This window comes from Rhinoraja longicauda, chromosome 1, assembly GCF_053455715.1.
Source record: "Rhinoraja longicauda isolate Sanriku21f chromosome 1, sRhiLon1.1, whole genome shotgun sequence".
NCBI classification, from domain to species: Eukaryota; Metazoa; Chordata; class Chondrichthyes; order Rajiformes; family Arhynchobatidae; genus Rhinoraja; species Rhinoraja longicauda.
Genome location: NC_135953.1, coordinates 29,890,522 through 29,912,192, shown reverse-complemented (window position 1 = coordinate 29,912,192; position 21,671 = coordinate 29,890,522). Strand labels below are relative to the sequence as shown.

At 42.0% G+C, this 21,671-nt stretch overlaps 1 protein-coding gene across 1 annotated transcript in view; it reads left to right on the top strand.

The window, feature by feature from the left end:
• Positions 1 to 20,644, top strand: part of lman1 (lectin, mannose-binding, 1) — a 58,679-nt gene extending 38,035 nt beyond the window's left edge. Inside the window, exons 11-13 of the mRNA XM_078426696.1 lie at positions 4,651 to 4,795; positions 8,794 to 8,915; positions 17,706 to 20,644. Coding sequence (XP_078282822.1) covers positions 4,651 to 4,795; positions 8,794 to 8,915; positions 17,706 to 17,742 — 304 coding nt within the window. The 3' untranslated portion in view covers positions 17,743 to 20,644. The remainder of the gene's footprint in view (positions 1 to 4,650; positions 4,796 to 8,793; positions 8,916 to 17,705) is intronic.
• Positions 20,645 to 21,671: the final 1,027 nt, after the last annotated feature.

The following is a 21,671-nucleotide window of genomic DNA, read 5'->3' as shown; positions in this document are numbered from 1 at the left end:
TATCTGTTCCCACTTTTTTGGGCCTGTGGACTTGGAACCCACCATCCCTTTACATGGAATGTGTTTACAGGATTTTTAGCACTTTTTATATTGACTTTTTATGATCTGGATAGTTGTACAAAAGCTGAAAAATGTTATGATCAGCATGGGAGACCTTTTGAACATCCTGCGTACTTTGCTGGACATTTTTAAGTTGCCCTTATTGCCAGTTCTGTTGCAGTGCTATGAAGTGAAAAGTCCCAATCTGGTTTTCAAGAAAGCCGTTGTCATTATTTCAGTATCTACCAAATTTTACATGTGGAATTCGACATTTTGATTAGTTATACAGACTTGGTTTCATTTTAGTGGGTAATTATTAGCAGTTCAATTTGGAACTACTGACATTGGTAAACAAAATCCGGACAGATGTTTATGGTTTTAATGGCAAAATCTTTAAAGATTTGATTTCTAATCCCTGGTTTACGTTGAATTTGAAAAGTGTAATGAAGAAAGTGATATTTTTTTAAAACAGCAAGCGACGATCAGCAATACTGTTTAGACGTTGTTTTTAATGAACCTATCTAGAATAGAATAAGAAAGGCATGTTCATTTAACTGCTTACAGATTTGTGGCAAGCTTTAAGACTGGTTTATTGATGTCAAACAATACTAGGTTATAGTCGTCTATGACAGAATGCTGCTTTTGATTTTAAATTCAATTTTCTTACCTCTGTTTAGCAATTGCACTATTTTTCAAATAACAGCCGACTATTTTAAAACTTCACTTGTTATATGCCATTGCCAAGACAATTGTTATTTATTGCCATTGGAGATTCATTTCTCCTCATTTGCTTGAACACTGCTGTTTGACAAAGTGTGTAGAGATTTACGAGAAACCAATTTGAATGAAATGTATGGTTTCAGACAGATTAACTGTGGAATAGTTCAAAGATCAAATTCATGATTATGCATTACGTTAACAGACAGGGATTAAAAGACCCAATAAAATTGCCTCTCGCACTCACTTTAATCTACTTTAGAAAGCCACAGACCATTGCACAACCTCACAATGCTGGTATTTGTTAAAATTGCACATCTTTGCATAAGAAAAAAAAAGTTTAATGGGTTTGAGCTGTTGAATGCTATAAAATAAACATTTTGTAATTCTCTCTGTTGATAATTGGGTAATAATTGAAGGATCATTTTTAAATAATTGGGCACTGCTCTTCATTTGCAGAATCCGTTTAAGGTAATTTTGAAACAAAATCGCCCAAATACTTCAAGTGAATCAACATTGCAATACAACTTGAGAAATTAGTCTAATTTGCTTTAACAAAATCTAATCCTTGCACAAAGCTTCAATTAGAACAGATACATTTCTTAACCCATTCAACTTTGAAGGCAAAATCCATCATAACTAGGAATGTTGAGTAACTACTATAAATTGTAAATTTTATTACATCTAATTTAAGGCATCCATTTAATTAAGTTTTTTTTAATAACGTGAATAGAGACGCAGTCTTTGAGGGTTTATGGTGGGGTTTTAGATTGGAAGATTTGACTATAATTTGCACTCCGACTGAACAATTGCTTCACCAGCTACAAAGGCACAGAAATGACATTAAAACAAGTTGCTATAGATTTCATCGGGTAATCTGATGAAGAAATATGGTAGTTTTAGTAATGGAAGTGTCCTAAATTACAAAAATAAGTGGAGTTGGCCTGCTTGCATTTTGGTTGTGGGTCTGAATGTGCTCAGCCCTATTATCCTGTTGGATAGCAGTAAAAGGATAAGTCCAAGTCAGCATGGATTTATGAGAGGGAAATCATGCTTGACTAATCTTCTGGAATTTTTTGAGGATGTGACAAGTAAAATGGATGAAGGGGAGCCAGTGGATGTGGTGTATCTAGACTTTCAGAAAGGCTTTGATAAGGTCCCACCCAGGAGATTGGTGAGTAAAATCAGAGCACATGGTATTGGGGGTAGGGTGTTGACATGGATAGAAGATTGGTTGGCAGACAGGAAGCAAAGAGTAGGAGTAAACAGGTCCTTTTCAGAATGGTAGGCAGTGGCGAGTGGAGTGCCGCATGGCTCGGTGTTGGGGCCTCAACTGTTTACCATATATATTAATGATTTGGAAGAGGGAATTGGAAGCAACACTAACAAGTTTGTGGATGACACAAATCAGGGTGGCATTGTGAACTGTGAAGAGGATGTTAGGAGGTTGCAGGGTGACCTGGACAGGTTGAGTGAGTGGGCAGATGCGTGGCAGATGCAGTATAATATAGATAAATGTGAGGTTATCCACTTTGGCGGCAAAAACAAGGAGGCAGACTATTATTTCAATGGTGTTAGGTTAGGTAAGGGGGAGGTGCAGCGAGACCTGGGTGTCCTTGTACACCAGTCACTGAAAGTTGGCGTGCAGGTACAGCAGGCAGTGAAGAAATACCCACGGTATTGTGGGTTCAGTATTGATGTGGATAGAGAACTGGCTGGCAGACAGGAAGCAAAGAATAGGAATAAACGGGTCCTTTTCAGAATGGCAGGCAGTGATTAGTGGGGTACCGCAAGGCTCAGTGCTGGGACCCCAGCTATTTACAATATATATTAATGATTTGGACGAGGGAATTGAATGCAACATCTCCAGGTTTGCGGATGACACGAAGCTGGGGGGCAGTGTTAGCTGTGAGGAGGATGCTAGGAGGCTGCAACGTGACTTGGATAGGTTAGGTGAGTGGGAAAATGCATGGCAGATGCAGTATAATGTGGATAAATGTGAGGTTATCCACTTTGGTGGCAAGAACAGGAAAGCAGACTATTACCTGAATGGTGGCCGATTAGGAGAAGGGGAGATGCAACGAGACCTGGGTGTCGTGGTACACCAGTCATTGAAAGTAGGCATGCAGGTGCAGCAGGCAGTGAAGAAAGCAAATGGTATGTTAGCATTCATAGCGAGGGGATTTGAGTATAGGAGCAGGGAGGTTCTGCTGCAGTTGTACAGGCCATTGGTGAGACCACACCTGGAGTATTGCGTACAGTTCTGGTCTCCTAATCTGAGGAAACATTCTTGCCATAGAGGGAGTACAGAGAAGGTTCACTAGATTGATTCCTGGGATGGCAGGACTTTCATATGAAGAAAGACTGGATAGACTCGGCTTGTACTCGCTGGAATTTAGAAGATTGAGGGGGGATCCTATAGGAACTTACAAAATTCTTAAGGGGCTGGACAGGCTAGATGCAGGAAGATTGTTCCCGATGTTGGGGAAGTCCAGAACAAGGGGTCACAGTTTAAGGATAAGGGGGAAGTCTTTTAGGACCGAGATGAGAACGTTTTTTTTCACACAGAGTGGTGAATCTGTGGAATTCCCTGCCACAGAAGGGCCAGTTCATTGGCTATATTTAAGGGAGTTAGATGTGGCCCTTGTGGCTAAAGGGATCAGGGGGTATGGAGAGAAGGCAGGTACGGGATACTGAGTTGGATGATCAGCCATGATCATATTGAATGGCGGTGCAGGCTCGAAGGGCTGAATGGCCTATTCCTGCACCTATTTTCTATGTTTCTATGTGAGAAGGAACTTTTTCACCCAGAGAGTTGTGAATTTGTGGAATTCTCTGCCACAGAGGGCAGTGGAAACCAAATCACTGGATGGATTTAAGAGAGAGTTAGATAGAGCTCTAGGGGCTAGTGGAATCAAGTGATATGGGAAGAAGGCAGGCACGGGTTATTGATTGTGGACGATTAGCCATGATCACAATGAATGGCGGTGCTGGCTCGAAGGGCCGAATGACCTCCTCCTGCACCTATTTTCTATGTTTCTATCCCCAGAGTCCTACAATTCCAGGTTCAAGTCCCATTCCAGAAGTTTGAGTTCAACATGTAAGAAGATATTCGGTGTGCAAGGATGCCACAGTGCCTGTGATCTCATCTTTTACATTAAATGATCCAGAGACTTTGAATGGATGATATAGTTTAAAGAGCTGCAAGGTAGTTGCATAGTCAGTATGCATCCAAGTTCAATATCATCCTTAATCAATATCTTGATACGTGCACAATACCAAGATACTGTAGTTGTTGAAAATATTCAGAAGCTTGGCCATTGTTCATAGAAAAATAAATGTTTTCTGTTTTAAACCTGAAATGTTATTTGGTCACTTTGTTTTGTTGCAACAATTGGAGATTTGTATGCGGATTGGGCGGCACGGTAGCGCAGCGGTAGAGTTGCTGCTTTACAGCGAATGCAGCGCCGGAGACTCAGGTTCGATCCTGACTACGGGTGCTGCACTGTAAGGAGTTTGTACGTTCTCCCCGTGACCTGCGTGGGTTTACTCCGAGATCTTCGGTTTCCTCCCACACTCCAAAGACGTACAGGTATGTAGGTTAATTGGCTGGGTAAATGTAAAAATTGTCCCTAGTGGGTGTAGGATAGTGTTAATGTACGGGGATCACTGGGCGGCACGGACTTGGAGGGCCGAAAAGGCCTGTTTCCGGCTGTATATGATATGATATGATATTGATTGTCGCAGTTCATATAGTTCATATTTCTCTGGAAAGTCCTGGTCTTACGAAAGTTGCTGTGTAAATTTGAGCTATTTATCTTTGTAAATTTTGAACATTTTAAATGTGGCCAGCTGTCTTTAACAATCCGCTCTGGGATTTGTGTATCTTTTTAGGAATTCGGTGAGTAACGTTCTGAGTCAAGTGGCTCATCCTCCAGGGATTGCAACTGGAGGCTATGAAGTGGCTCAACATTTCAATGACATCAAAGAACATCTTCATGTTGTAAAAAGAGACATTGGTGCATTGGTACAGAGAAATGTAAGTTCTTTAAGTCTGATGAACTAACCGTTTTATTGTTCAATGCCTTTTAAATTCAGGCATCCAAATGTCTAGATGTGACAATTTTGCATAATATAAAAGTTCATACTATAATTATAATAATGTGACGGAAGTGCAGGAAATTATGAAGCATTGTTTTACTTGTTCACTTCTGGAGTTCAGCTGAATCTGGAAATCTGGTTTGAAATCTTTTAGCATGTTGTATATTATAAAACAAAAACAATGTCTAGTGAGCAGTTAATTTTGTGGAACAACTTCCTCTCTAATAATTGAATACATGAATGATTTATTGAATGGGATGATTTAACATTCCCCTTTAATCCCTCTGTTAGTTTGAATCCTTCTCAATCTCTTGACAAGCATGTATCTGAAATTCTAGGCAGCAAGACCGTATTCCCCAATGAGAGGGTTAAGTAACCCTCTCTTCATACACCTGTGCATTTTAGTACGACTTCCATCAAAATCCAAAATACTGCGCTAGGAATTGTTGTAAAAACTAGTAGAACCAAATACCATCTGCCAAGATTGAAAGGCTTAATGGATGCTTCATACAGTGCCATCCATCATGTTTGAGACAAAGACCCATCATTTATTTATTTGCCTCTGTACTCCACAATTTGAGATTTGTAATAGGAAAAAAATCATTTTTAATAAAGGCCATTTTTATACATTTTGGTTTCACCATGTAGAAATTACAGCAGTGTTTATATATAATCCCCCCCATTTCAGGCCACCATAACGTTTGGGACACAGCAATGTCATGTCAATGAAACTAGTCATGTTTAGTATTTTGTTGCATATCCTTTGCATGCAATGACTGCTTGAAGTCTGCGATTCATGGACATCACCAGTTGCTGGGTGTCTTCTCTGGTGATGCTCTGCTGGGCCTGTATTGCAGCCATCTTTAGCTTTTGGTTGTTTTGGGGGCTACTCCCCTTGATTTTTCTCTTTAGCATATAAAAGGCATGCTCATTTGGGTTCAGATCGGGTGATTGACTTGGCCACTCAAGAATTGACCATTTTTTAGCTTTGAAAAACTCCTTTGTTGCTTTTGCAGTATGTTTAGGACCATTGTCTTGCTGTAGAATGAACTGCTGGCCAATGAGTTTTGAGGCATTTGTTTGAACTTGAGCAGATAGGATGTGTTTACATACTTCAGAATTCATTATGCTACTACCATCAGCAGTTGTATCATCAATGAAGATAAGAGAGCCAGTACCTTCAGCAGCCATACATGCCCAGGCCATTACACCCCCACCACCGTGTTTCACAGATGAGATGGTATGCTTTGGATCTTGGGCAGTTCCTTCTCTCCTCCATACAGTGCGCTTGCCATCACTGATATAAGTTCATCTTTGTCTCATCTGTCCACGAGACCTAAACTGTGGTTGCTCTTTTCAGTACTTCTTGGAAAACTGTCCTCGCCATCCTATTTTTGCGGCTAACCAGTGGTTTGCATCTTGCAGTGTAGCCTCTGTATTTTTGTTCATGGAAGTCTTCCGTGGACAGTGGTCATTGACAAATCCACACCTGATTCCTGAAGAATGTTTCTGATCTGTTGGACAGGGGTTTGGGGATTTTTCTTTATTATAGAGAGAATTTTTCTGTCATCAGCTGTGGAGGTCTTTCTTGGCCTGTCAGCCCCATTGCGATTAGTAAGCTCACCAGTGCTCTCTTTCTTCTTAATGATATTTCAAACAGTTGATTTTGGTAAGCCTAAGGTTTGGCTGATGTCGTTAAAAGTTATTCTTGTTTCTCAGTCTCATAATGGCTTCTTTGACTTTCATTGGCACAACTTTGGTCCTAATGTTGATAAACAGCAATAAAAGTTTCCAAAGCTGATGGAAAGTCTGGAGGAAAGACTAGGTGCTGAGAGCTCTCTTATACCTGCATTAAGGAGGCAATTAAACACACCTGAGCAATTACAAATGCCTGTGAAGCCATGTGTCCCAAACATTATGGTGCCCTGAAATGGGGGGGACTATGTATAAACACAGCTGTGATTTCTGCATGGTGAAACCAAAATATATAAAAATACCCTTTAATAAAATCTGACAATGTGCACTTTAACCACTAATCTACTCCGCCTGTACGGAGTTTGTACGTTCTCCCCGTGACCTGCATGGGTTTTCGCCAAGTTCTTCGGTTTCCTCCCACACTCCAAATGTAGGTTAATTGGCTTGGTAAATGTTTAAAAAATGACCTTAGTGGGTATGAGATAGTGTTAATGTGCAGGGGTCGCTGGTCGGCACGGACCTTGTGGGCCGAAAGGGCTGTTTCCGTGCTGTATCACTAAACTAAACCACGTGATTTTTTTCTATTACAAATCTCAAATTGTGGAGTACAGAGGCAAATAAATAAACAATGGGTCTTTGTCCCAAACATTATGGAAGGCATAGATAGATAAATGTGACGTTATCCACTTTGGCGGCAGAAACAAGGAGGCAGATTATTATCTCAATGGAGTTAGGTTAGGTAAGGGGGAGGTGCAGCGAGACCTGGGTGTCCTTGTACAACAGTCACTGAAAGTTGGTGTGCAGGTACAGCAGGCAGTGAAGAAAGCTAATGGAATGTTGGCCTTCATAACAAGAGAATTTCAGTATATGAGCAAAGAGGTTCTTCTGCAGTTGTATAGGGCCCTGGTAAGACCACATCTGGAGTATTGTGTACAGTTTTGGTCTCCTAATTTGCGGAAGGACATCCTTGTAATTGAGGCAGTGCAGCGTAGAGAGAGTTAGATAGAGCTCTAGGGGCTAGTGGAATCAAAGGATATGGGGAGAAAGCAGGCACAGGTTATTGATTGTGGATGATCAGCCACGATCACAATGAATGGCGGTGCTGGCTCGAAGGGCCTAATGGCCTCCTCCTGCACTTATTTGCTATGTTTCTATGTTACTTCACCCAGCCTGTACCTTGCTTGATCATTGCAGCTGCACATAACCTTGTGTGTCACCCATGCTGCAGTCAAAATCGAGTTGTGCTGCCACAGCTGTCCCACAAAGAACAGTGCAGAAGCACCTCGTACAGAAATAGTAAGCGCTTCCTGAGGACCGTTTCCATCAGGCTCTTTTTAAAGGTTTCTGAATGTCTCAGATGATCAGATATTTAAAAACATTTGAAAATGAGCTAAAGTGTGACTGAGCTGTGCCCTAGATTTTATGCTAAATCAGGTGATAGAGCAAGATATAGAGCAAGTGCAACAAAATCCTAACTCCATGTTTCTGCACAGTAGTGCTGGAACGCAGAAGTTAAAGATGTGTTAAGCCATGAATGGGAGACATGTAGCAGTCCTGTATGAAATTTGCTCTCAAGGACAAATCGTCTTTGTCTGCAAAATCGTCTAGTCTCCACTGCCTTCCACTGCCCAATCGTCTAGTCTCTTGCAGAAATACTGTATCTCACCATCTGGTTATGTATGAAGGTCACACTTGCTTTTGTCCTTTGACATATCTTGAACAAATGAGCACAATCATCTAGTTTTTAGATTAAATTCTTTTGAAAGATTTTCAATACAGATTCTGTGGAAAAACAGGATACAGGGATTGTGACTAACTCAGCATCTTACAATGTTGACGGGTCTATTTTTCCTTCCAACAAAGGGGGCAGCCATTTGGCTCATTGTGTCTGGCTGCTCCTGCAGATATTGTGATCTCCCACTTATTTCACTTCAACCTTGTCTCATACATGCCCATTTTTAAAAGAAAAACCCATTTAACCTTCCAACCAGCATAACTTAGTTGTGTTTGAGATAAGCAGAGCACCTGGAGGGAAGCCCATGTAATCACAGGGGAACATACAAACTCTCCACAGAGGGCAAAAGTCGGTCAATCAAACTCGGGTCTCTAGAGCTGTTCGGTATTGACAAATGCGGTTGACCAGATCATCCATTAACATTTCATAAAACTGTGCCACCAGAGAATGATTTTACTGTATATTGGCAAATGTCTTAATTCATGACTATTGTCTTTTTTCCACAGGTAAATATTGAGAAGCCAAAATGCCCAGAATTACCCCCATTCCCATCATGTTTATCTTCAACTCATTTCTTCATGTTTGTGGCCTTTCAAACGGTATTGTTTATTGGTTATATAATGTATAGGTAAGTATAAGTTATATTGATGAAGTAGGTTGTATTATTAGCTTGTAATGCTTCTAAGAATATAAATGGCAAATTTTAATTAAATTGAAGAGATTAATGAGAAGTACACAACATTCACTAGCACTAATTTTGTTGTGGCTAAATGCTGACAAGATCGGTTTCATTGTTCTAGGTCGGCATTATTGCTGTTTTTTAAGTTGAATATAATGGAAAAATCTTGTATGCATTTTGTATTTTTCCTAATGGCAGAAAGTTAGGAAATTTTTTGTTAAGTAACTAATGTTTCATGATCATGTTGAATAGCATTTGCAAACCACATAACGTGGTACTTTGAATGAGCTGGTTGAGAAATTAAATGTTTGTGTGAACATTGGTTATATAATGTCCAGAACATGAAATGGTCAAGTTTGCATTTTCCCCAATAACCTTTAAGATCCTGTTTTAGACATTATCTCTACCACTGGTTTGTTCCTTCAGTGCAATTATTTATATCCTAAAGCTGCTGATCATCATCTGTCTCCTTCCCTCCTGAAGTTCCCTCTCAACTATCCATTTTTCTTTAATTTTAAAATTCAAACTCGCCCCAAATTAAATATTTCCCTGAGAATTAAGGCTGTGATTTTTTGGAGAACTAATCTTTAACTGGAATTTACAGCTGACGAGTAATGAATCTCAATGAAAGCCAGCTATTTTCATACGCATTTTCTATCTTTTTGGTTTAGTGTTGTATAATACTTTCTCCTAAATGAAAATGTTTAATTGCTTGAGCCTGCCTTCATAGTGTCTGATCACATTGTCCACTGTTTTGGTTAATTTCTAATGAATCTGTTTAAGGAGGAATTGTTATTGAAACTGCATTCCACATGCTTGGGAACCCACCTTAACAATTTAAGACCTATGCAAAACTCCACAAACATGCTATAAAAATAGGAAACAGTGGAAATGGATGTGGAAAGACATTTAAATAGCATCTTTTTCCCTTGTCAGTGGAGTTACTCTATTCATTCTAGAGGTCGACTACATTCTTAAATGAACAAATCTTAATCAACGTCTCTGGGGGACATGGGCAGACGACATTTTGTGATCGGGTCCCTTTTTCAGGCAGTTTGTAATAAAGGGGAGAAAGCTGGGGCAGAGGTGGGGCGAGAGAAAGTCGGCAGTTAATAGGAAATATCTTGAACGCTGCAATAGCAGCGCATTTGGAAAGCAGTGACAGGATCGGTCAAAGTCAGCATGGATTTATGAAGGGAAAATCATGCTTGACTAATCTGGACTTTTTTGAGGATGTAACAAGTAGAATGGATAAGGGAGAGCCAGTGGACGTGGTGTATCTGGACTTTCAAAATTAGAGTACATAGCATTGGAGGTAGGGTATTGACATGGATGAAGAACTGGTTGGCAGACAGGGGGCAAAGAGTAAAAATTAACTGGTCCTTTTCAGAATGGCAGGCAGTGACTAGTGGGGTGCTGCAAGGCTCAGTGCTGGAACCCCAGTTTTTTACAATATACATTAACGATTTAGATGAGGGAATTAAATGTAACATCTCCAAGTTTGCGGATGACACAAAGCTGGATGGCAGTGTGAGCTGCAAGGAGGATACTATGAGGCTGCAGGGTGACTTGGATAGGTTGGGTGAGTGGTCAGATGCAGGATAAATGTGAGGTTATCCTCTTTGGTGGCAAGAACAGGAAGGTAGATTATTATCCAAATGGTGTTACATTTGGAAAAAGGAAGGTGCAACGAGACCTGGGTGTGCTTGTACATCATTCAGTGAAAGTAAGCATACAGGTACAGCAGGAAGTGAAGAAATTGCGAGAGGAATTGAGTTTAGGAGCAAGGATGTCCTACTGCAGTTGTACAGGCCACTGGTGAGACTACACCTTGAGTATTGTGTACAATTTTGGTCTCCTAATTTGAGGAAGGACATTATTGCTATTGAGGGAGTGCAGCGTGGGTTCACCAGGTTCATTCCCGATATGGCGGGACTGACATTTGATGAAAGAATGGATCGACTGGGCTTGTATTCACTGGAATTTAGATGGATGAGAGGGGAATACAGAAACATAAAATTCTTAAAGGGTTGGACTAGCTAGATGCAGGAAAAATGTTCCCCATGTTGGTGGAGTCCAGAACCAGGGGTCACAGTTTAAAAATAAAGGGCAGGCCAGTTAGGACTGAGATGAGGAAAAACTTTTTTGCCCAGAGTTGTGAATCTGTGCAATTCTCTGCCACAGAAGGCTGGAGAGGCCAATTCACGGGATGTTTTCAAGAGAGAGAGTTAGATTTAGCTCTTGGGACTAAATGAATCAAGGGATATGGGGGGAAAAAGCAGGAACGAGGTACTGAATTTAGATGATCAGCCATGATCATTTTGAATGGCGGTGCTGGCGCGAAGGCCCGAAGGCCCTTCTCCACCAGTCCGCCGCTCCAGGAGAGTAAGAGTGGGGGGGACGGGGTGGGTGGCAAGAGGAGAGAGTGGGGGTGGGAGGGAGAGTGGGACTGGGGAGGGAAACTGCAGGGGTGTCCTCTCCTCTCCTCTCTCCCCTCTCTCCCTACACTCTTCCCCTCTCTCCCACAACTGGGGGACACTCCGAGCAGGAGATGGTCGGACTTATGGTCCACTCATCTTTCCCTTCTGTCCCTTCAACCCACGGCGTCCTCGCCATCGCCCGGGCCCAGCGCGCCGCATCATTACCGCACACCAGCCGCAGGGGGCAGCTTCTCCTCCTCCTTCAGCGGCCACTGCCACCGACGGCCCCGTCGCGACTGCAGAAAGATGGCAGCTGCTCTCCTCCTCCTCCTCGTGCTCTGCCATCTTTTGCGCGCCTCCCGCCGCTGCGTTGTCCGCTCCCAGTAGTCCCAGTTCGGCGGAGCGGGCAGCGCTGCCCGCCTCCCACCTCTGCCAGGTCACAGTCGCTGCGATGTCCGTCTGGAGTAGTCCCACCTCTGCCTAGTCGCAGTTACCGCGATGTCCGCCTCCAGTAGTCCCTGGGCCGCCGCCCGCCTCGAGTCCCAGCTCGGTATGCCGCGGCCCTGACCTTGCTCCCGCGGTGCAGCGCGGCGGCAGAGAGGGTCCATGGATCGTCAGTTGGGGGAGGGTTGCTGGGCCCTCAGGAGAGGCTTGCCACCAACGGCGGTTGCCACGTCTGCAGGAAAGGTTTGTGTGTGTGTGTGCTGCGCTGCCCGCCGGGAGGTGTAGTCCCCCCCCCCCCCGCTCCTGGATTACAACCCCCCACGCACGCACACCCTCCTCCTCCTCCATCTTCATCTCCTCCATTTCCATCATCATCTTGTGCGTGCCTCGCGCTGCCCGCCGGGAGGTGTAGTCCCCCTTTGTGCCCAGCTCCAGCGCCCTGGACCATCACCGGGGAAGGAGTGGGGGAGGAGAGGGGAGGGTGTTAGACCAATGCAGGAGAGCTTTGGGCCCAACGGGTCCACCCTGTTCTAGTATATTTTATATATATCTATATATATCTCTAAAAGTCTCATCGTGTATGTATATGGGAATATATTATATTTATATTCCCAAAATACAGCCAAAACGGTACACGATAGTGCAACAATTTTAGGGGCACCTTACAATTCATTTGCGGTGTGCGGTATCAAGTTTTGTTCAAATTGTTGCGCTATCGTGTACTGTTTTGGCTGTATTTCGGGAACTCACACATTTAATACACGCACATACACGATGAGATCTAATTTTGATCTAATACTTCCGTCTTCATATGACTGGCGTCACAATGGGAACCCAACAGGTCCACGGGTCATCAACTATATTTTAAAACTGTATTTTGTGACAAGTAATTTGTCAAAGAATCCCAAAAATTGAAGAACTATATCTCATGCATTATTCTCTGTATACCTCCTGAGCCCATGCAGAACTCACTGACTCCATCAGCTTCACGGCTGATTTCCATCCTGCATTCAAATTTACTTGGACCATCTCTGACATCTCCCTACCGTTTCTGGATCTCACCGTCTCCATCATAGGAGACAGACTATTGACTGACATCTAGTACAAACCTACTGACTCCCATAGCTATCTTGACTACACTTCTTCCCACCATGTTTCCTGTAAAGACTCTACCCTCTACTCCCAATTCCTCCGTCTACGCCGCATCTGCGCCCAGGATGAGGTGTTCCATACCAGGGCATCGGAGATGTCCTCATTCTTTAGGAAATGGGGGTTGTCCTCCTCCATTATAGATGAGGCTCTCAGTAAGGTCTCCACCTTTCGCAACAAGGACAGACTCCCCCTTGTCCGCACCTTCCACCCCATCAGCCATCGCATACAGTATATAATCCTCCAACACTTTCGCCACCTCCAACGGGATCCCACTACTGGCCACATCTTCCCACCTCCACCCCTTTCTGCTTTCCGCAGAGACCGTTCCCTCTACAACCCCTTGATCAACTCGTTCCTTCCCACCCAAACCACCCCCTCCCCAGGTACTTTCCCCTGCAACTGCAGGAGATGCAACACCTGTCCCTTTACCTCCCCCCCTCGACTCCATCCAAGGACCCAGACAGTGTTTTCAGGTGAGGCAGAGGGTCACTTGCACCTCATCCAACCTCATCTACTTTATCCACTGTCCCAGGTGTCAACTTCTGTACATCGGCAAGACCAAGCGCAAGCTCTGCGATTGTTTCGCTGAATACCTCTGCTCAGTCCGCCTTAACCTATCTTATGTCCCAGTTACTCAGCACTTTAACCCCCCCCCCTCCCATTCCCAATCTGACATTTCTGTCCTGGGCCTCCTCCGTTGTCAGAGTAAGACCCAGCACAAATTGGAGGAACAGCACCTCATATTTCGCTTAGGTAGCTTACAACCCAGCAGTGTGAACATTGACTTCACTAACTTCAAATAGCCCGTGCTTTCCCTCTCTCTCTCTCCATCCTCTCCCCCTTCCCAGTTCTCCCACCAGTCTTACTGTCTCCGACTACATTCTATCTCTGTCCCACCCACTCCCCTGACATCAGTCTGAAGAAGGGTCTCGACCCGAAATGTCACCCATTGCTTCTCTCCAGAGATGCTGCCTGTCCTGCTGAGTCATTCCAGCTGATCTCCAGTATTTTATCCCTAATTTTTGAAGGAGCATTTGTTTTGATTTGCACAGTATGACTTGCTACTCCTAAACTTTTCTGACTACCCTGGGAATAATATCATGCTCTCTCTGACAATGGTGCGTATATGGTGCATATATGCCAGAGGAGGTGGTTGAGGCAGGTACAATAACATTAAAGACTCTTGGACAGGATAGGTTTAGAGGGATATGGATCTAGCTTAAATTGAACATTGTTGGCGTGGGCGGGTTGGGCGCCTGTTTCCATGCTCTCGGACTCTCTCCTGCGATAAATAATATGGTATCAATATTTCTGGTAATTTTGTGTTTATAAAGCTCTAAACACATGAACCAAACATCACTAATTTCGTACTGCTTGACAGTTGTGTGAAATATCCCAAATAGTCTTGATGTCTTGGAATATTTATCCTTTTTATTCACTAACCTGTTTTTCTATGTTGTGGGTATTCTGCTATGACTGGAATTGGTTGGTGAAAAAAAACGAATTTGCCATATATAATATCCTATGTTATCTGTAGTAATGTTACTATTTATCTTGTTCTTTGATCTTCTTTCCGCTGTGAATAAAGTTGTTGTTTATATCCCTTTGCTGCACTCTGATTTTATCATTTTTCCATTAATGCATTCTTTAGCTATCTCTTTATTTGCCTTCAATATAAATGTCAAGTTTTTTTTTGTTTCACTATCTTTTTAAGCTATTTGAGTTAAATTTGCATGTGAAGAATCTATGCTGTTGATAAAGGATTTTTGTAAAAAATGCCAACTAGTCGTTCAATAAAAGTTTAAATAGGAATATTAATTAGAATATTGGTGAATTTTTTTAAATTGGTACCTTTTACAATGGTACTACCATATACTGACCCAGTTTCTCATCCTGAGAAATTACTAATATTATTTACAGAAAATACTGGAAAAATGTACCCGGTTGGACATCATCCGTGGAATAAAAACAATTAATCTTTCAGGTTTGGACCTGTCAGATGCACTCAGAGGCTCTGAGTGGTAGAGGAGAAGCCACGGTTAATGAAGGAAGACATTTCGGAAGCAACCGTGTGGAATATCTCCACATCGGAGTCATTCCATTCTTTCAATTCTTCCATTTCCATTGCAATTGCTCTGGTGAAATATTCCACACATGTACCTCTCAAATGTCTTCATTCCTTAGCCGTGACTTTCCCGCTATCGTAGTCCTTGACCGCCTCTATTACCCACTCTGTGTGGGTAATGAGTGAAATCAGAGTTCCCCAGGCCTTATCCTTTCCACCAGACCAGTCTGTACATTCTACAAACTGCTATTTAAATTTCTGCCAGTTCCAACAAGATTCCCCACAAGGTACATGTTCCCCTCCCCTTTTAGTTTTTTTCAAAGGGATCACTCACTCCCTCTGCAACTCCTTGGTATGCTCTTCCATCAGTCTGACATCAGTGGTGGGGAAGATGCTGGAGTCAATTATAAAAGACGAAATTGCTGAGCATTTGGATAGCAGTAACGGGATCATTCCGAGTCAGCATGGATTTACGAAGAGGAAATCATGCTTGACAAATCTACTGGAATTTTTTGAGGATGTAACTAGGAAAATTGACAGGGGAGAGTCAGTGGATGTGGTGTACCTCGACTTTCAGAAAGCCTTCGACAAGGTCCCACATAGGAGATTAGTGGGCAAAATTAGGGCACATGGTATTGGGGGTAGGGTACTGACATGGATAGAAAATTGGTTGACAGAAAGCAAAGAGTGGGGATAAATGGGGCCCTTTCGGAATGGCAAGCAGTGACCAGTGGGGTACCGCAAGGTTCGGTGCTGGGATCCCAGCTATTTACAATATACATTAATGACTTAGACGAAGGGATTAAAAGTACCATTAGCAAATTTGCAGATGATACTAAGCTGGGGGGTAGTGTGAATTGTGAGGAAGATGCAATAAGGCTGCAGGGTGACTTGGACAGGTTGTGTGAGTGGGTGGATACATGGCAGATGCAGTTTAATGTAGATAAGTGTGAGGTTATTCACTTTGGAAGTAAGAATAGAAAGGCAGATTATTATCTGAATGGTGTCAAGTTAGGAGGAGGGGGAGTTCAACGAGATCTGGGTGTCCTAGTGCATCAGTCAATGAAAGGAAGCATGCAGGTACAGCAGGCAGTGAAGAAAGCCAATGGAATGTTGGCCTTCGTAACAAGAGGAGTTGAGTATAGGAGCAAAGAGGTCCTTCTACAGTTGTACCGGGCCCTGGTGAGACCGCACCTGGAGTACTGTGTGCAGTTTTGGTCTCCAAATTTGAGGAAGGATATTCTTGCTATGGAGGGCGTGCAGCGTAGGTTCACTAGGTTAATTCCCGGAATGGCGGGACTATCGTATGTTGAAAAGCTGGAGCGATTGGGCTTGTATACACTGGAATTTAGAAGGATGAGGGGGGATCTTATTGAAACATATAAGATAATTAGGGGATTGGACACATTAGAGGCAGGAAACATGTTCCCAATGTTGGGGGAGTCCAGAACAAGGGGCCACAGTTTAAGAATAAGGGGTAGGCCATTTAGAACGGAGATGAGGAAGAACTTTTTCAGTCAGAGAGTGGTGAAGGTGTGGAATTCTCTGCCTCAGAAGGCAGTGGAGGCCAGTTCGTTGGATGCTTTCAAGAGAGAGCTGGATAGAGCTCTTAAGGATAGCGGAGTGAGGGGGTATGGGGAGAAGGCAGGAACGGGGTACTGATTGAGAGTGATCAGCCATGATCGCATTGAATGGCGGTGCTGGCTCGAAGGGCTGAATGGCCTACTCCTGCACCTATTGTCTATTGTCTTCCATTCTGCCTACCACTTCCCATCAGGTGGCACTTTCTCATGCAGTCGCTGGATATAGAACACCTGTCCTTTCATCTTCCATTTCCCCCATCCGGAGTCCCAACAACTGTTCCCGGGTGAAGCAGAACTTCACTAGCATTTCCAACCTATAGGCAACACATACTTGGACAGAGAAGCTTAATCATCACTGCCCCATTGCCTCACCCTATTGGATAAATTCCCTTTATTTTTCATTCACCGTCTTCCTGCCTTCTCTGGTACTAAACTAACTTGGTACTCTCTTTCCCCATGCTGATGAAGAATCCCAGGCACAATGGTACCGGTTTCTTGTTCCATAGATGCTGTCTGACCTGGGGTTTTTTTCCCCCAGTGTTTTGTTTTTTATATTTGCATTTTTTGATTTTGGCGCAGTAGTAAACTTATTGCCTTACAGCACCAAAAGACCTGAGTTCGATCCTGGCTATGCTTGCTGTCTCTGTATGGAGTTTAGTACGTTGTCCCTGTGACCGCATATGTTTTCTCCAGGTGCTCTGGTTCCCTTCCACATTTCAAAGCCTTGTAGGTTTGTAGGTAAATTGGCTTCTGTAAATTGTCTGTAAATTATTCTGTAGGATAGAACTATTGAATGGGTAATCATTGGCCTGCTGGGCTCAGTGCGCTAAAGGGCCTGTCTCCACGCTGTATCTCTAAAATAAATTAAACTACATTTGCATTGGCATCTGAAAATATCAATAAAATTTAACTAATTTAGGTCACAGTCAAGGCTAGAACATTTCTTCTGAGCAAGTAAGCATTCCCCTTTCTAAACGTTGCAGGTGTGCCTTTTTTTCCTGCATCGATCAGTTCTGTAGGCTGTACAATCATACATTTGTTTCATGTATTAATGATTATTCCTTTCCCCCCGCAGGAGCCAGCAAGAAGCAGCCGCAAAGAAGTTCTTTTGATGCTACTGTTCTTAGTTTTTACTTTGTTAGTCTCCTGGAATGAAACAAAGGAAAACTGTAAATGATTTTAAAAAAAATATTTTTCGACAAACTAAGTTATTGTGGTATGTTATTTCCTTGAATTGCACAAGTTATTTTGTGCACACAAATTATTTTTCTACAGCTAAAGACGAAGCTGTGGGTAGTTAATTTTTTTGAATTCTGCATTATGGAGTCACAATGTTACAGAAGAATGAAATGGATGTTTACATGATAAGTAAAGCAATAACTAAGAATGCCAATTTATGTTTTGGAGCTGTGAGTTAATGAGGACTACATAAAAATACTTGGGTGCTCATAACCATTGTTTCTTTTTTTTTACATGCATGTTGTGTCCCTTGTTTGTGCCTTTTTCAAAAGCTTCAATCAAATTACATTCTTTTCTGACGTTCATCTCAGCTTTATTCCATGTAAGTCTGTTTTGTTCATTGTGATCCTTTTTAGTCATCGTCATAGAGTGATGCAGTATGGAAACATGCCCTTCGGCCCAACTCGCCCACACCGGCCAATAATGTCCCAGCTACACAAGTCCCACTTGCCTGCGCTTGGTCCATGTCCCTCCAAACCTGTCCTATCCATGTACCTGTCTAATTGTTTCTTAAACGATGGGATAGTCCCAGCCTCAACTACCTCCTCTGGCAGCTTGTTCCATACACCCACCATCCTTTGTGTTAAAAAGTTACCCCTTGGATTCTTATTAAATCTTTTCCCCTTCACCTTGAACCTAGGTCCTCTGGTCCTTGATTCCCCCACTCAGTGTGCATCTATCCGATCTATTCCTCTCATGATTTTGTTTTCCCCTACGATTTCCCCTCATCCACCTGTGCTCCATGGAATGGAGACCCAGCCTACTCAACCTCTCCCTATAGCTTGCACCCTCTAATCCTGGCAACATCCTCGTAAATCTTTTCTGAACCCTTTCAAGCTTGACAATATCCTATAACATAGTGCCCAGAACTGAACACAATTATCTAAATGCGGTCTCACCAACGTCTTATACAACTGCAACATAACCTCCCAACTTCTATACTCAATACACTGACTGGTGAAGGCCAAAGTGCCAAAAGCCTTTTTGACCACCTTATCTACTTGCGACTCGACCTTCAAGGAACCTGTACTCCGAGATCCCTCTGCTCTACAACACTACCCAGAGGCCTACCATTTACTGTGTAGGTCCTGCCCTTGTTCGACGTCCCTAAATGCAACACCTCGCACTTTTCTGTATTAAATTCCATCAACCATTCCTCCGCCCACCTAGCCAATCGATCCAGATCCTACTGCAATCTTTCACAACCATCTTCACTATCTGCAAAACCACTAACTTTTGTGTCATCAGCAAACTTGCTAATCTCGCCCTGCATGTTCTCATCCAAAAGGTTGATGCAGATGACAAACTGTAACGGGTCCAACACCGAACTCTGAGGCAATTGTAAATTCAAATTAAATTGGCTTCATTCTTACATTTATAACATAAACCGAGTGACCTTTTTGCCATATCTAGCTTTCATCTGTAAGAGTAATCTGATATTTTTAATATTGTGAGTGGCCCCCTAAGAAACTTGCTTTTTTCCTTTTTTTCCCTCAAATTCAGTTCTCAGTAAAGCCCCAAGTATTCTGGAAATTATTATTGCTCTTGTATCTGGAAAGAACTTCTGGCACATTTTCTCTCCCTTCTTAATGGGATGCAGGAAAAAACTGCCCAAACGACATTAGAATTTTATATGTTTATATATAATGGAAAGAAATAAAGTCTCCTTGTCCGTTGTCTCCCTCATCTATGCATCTTGCCTGTTTTTAATTGATGTGCTTCATTTTGTTTTTAAACTTTTATTTACTTTTCAAATCCACAGTCTTCCCCTGCCCTGTGTCCTCATGTTTTAAAGTCCAGATTAATATAATGTCATTTGTTTTCAACTCTTTCTAGCTGTTACTTATGACATGAACTTATCGCCTGTCTGTTGTTCTGTAATTTGTTTTTGAAACTCCCTCCCCTAAACAATCAGATTTTCACTTGGGCCATCTGTTATTCTGAGAGAACAATGAACATCAGTGGTCTGAAGCTTGAGAAGATAGTATCAATGTCTGTCCGATATAAAGCAATTGATTTTGAATTCCATTCTTATGGCCACTCAGGTCTCGACATTTCAGAGTACTTGAATAACCAATTACTTCAAAATGTTAACTCAAATGTTTGCAAACAGTAAGGTTCCACAATATTGTTCAAACTTTATTCTTATTTAATTTGCATGGAGACTCATTCCAGTAGCAAATGTTATATAACGCCTAAAGTGTATGAATTTTAATTAAATGCATGAAAGAGAGGCGTGGTCTGATAGTCAAGTGTGCATTTGAATATACAGATCAGTATTGAGGTCTGTCAAGGTGAAGGCTCAAAAGCAATACATTGGGATGCTTGAATGCACAAAGTTATCTGATGAATAGGTCTTTCCGCCCCAGTGTGCAAATGTAAATAATTGTGAGATTTGAACTTCAGATGGGACTCTTTCCAAAGCTTAACAATTGCATGCTTGCTTTGCTAAACTGGGGATATACTTTGAATTACAGGGGACTAGAGAAGTTTTGCTTCCTAAGTGTCTTGACCTACCATGTGAGAAGCAGTGTAAGCCATCCATACATCAGTTGCTTGTATGGAGTGTTGGTTGTCTTTCATTTCAAAGGTAGAAGATAATTGTTTATAATAATAGGCACTTAGCAGTCATCTGCAAAGTTTCCTGAAAATCATGTTTTTATTGGTCTCTTCCAACTGAAAGAAAACACAATTTATATTTGAATGTTGAGAGACTTTAAACACCCAGCTATGAATAATGTTTTATTAAAAAGATCTGTCATAGTAAATGATAAAATGGTTGAACATTATTAAAACTGTTTGTTTGAAACTAAATTTTAACAAAGGCTTCCATGATTAATTCCTTTTGCTTGGTTTCTTGAGTCATTCCTTTAAAAACCAACAAACTACAGCAACAATGTCGTTGTTCTCCAATTAAAGGTTCTCCAGTGAACTTGCAATGCAAGGATACAAAGGTTGGATGAACAATACGTTTGTAAAATATGATCTGCTCTTGAGGTCTATGAGGAAAATAACTTCAGATTCTAAGCTTCCTTTTCATCCTCAATGTCTCAAAATGAATCGGCGGATATGCTACCCATCATTTATCATTATGGCTCTGCAATATTCTACTTATTCGTTTAAAAATGCATCTAAACAATTTGTTCCTGCATGTACAGTATGAAGCATCCATTAAGCCTTTCACTCTTGGCAGAGGGTATTCGGCTCTGCTAGTTTTTACAATTCCCTGCACAGTATTTTGGATTTTGATGGAAGTCATACTGAACTGCACAGGTGTATGAAGAGAGGGTTATTTAACCCTCTAATTTGGGAATACGGTCTTGCTGCCTAGAATTTCAGATACATGCTTGTCAAGGGATTGAGAATGATTCAAACTAACAGAGGGAACATAAAGAGGAATGTTAAATCATCCCATTCAATAAATCATTAATGTATTTAATTGTTAGAGTGGAAGTTGGTCCACTGAAAATTAACTGCTCACTAGACCTTGTTTTTGTTTTATAGTATACCGTATGCTAAAAGATTTCAAACCAGAGTTGCAGCTTCAGCTAAACAACAGAATTGAACCAAATAAAAATGTTTCATAATTTCATGCACCTCCATCACATTATTATAATTATAGTATGAACTTTTATATTATGCAAAATTGTTACATCTAGACATTTGGATGCCTGAATTTAAAAAGCATTGAACAATAAAACATTTTGTTCGTTCATCGGACTTAAAGAACTTACATTTCTCTGTACCAATGCACCGTCTCTTTTTACAACATGAAGATGTTCTTTGATGTCATTGAAATGTT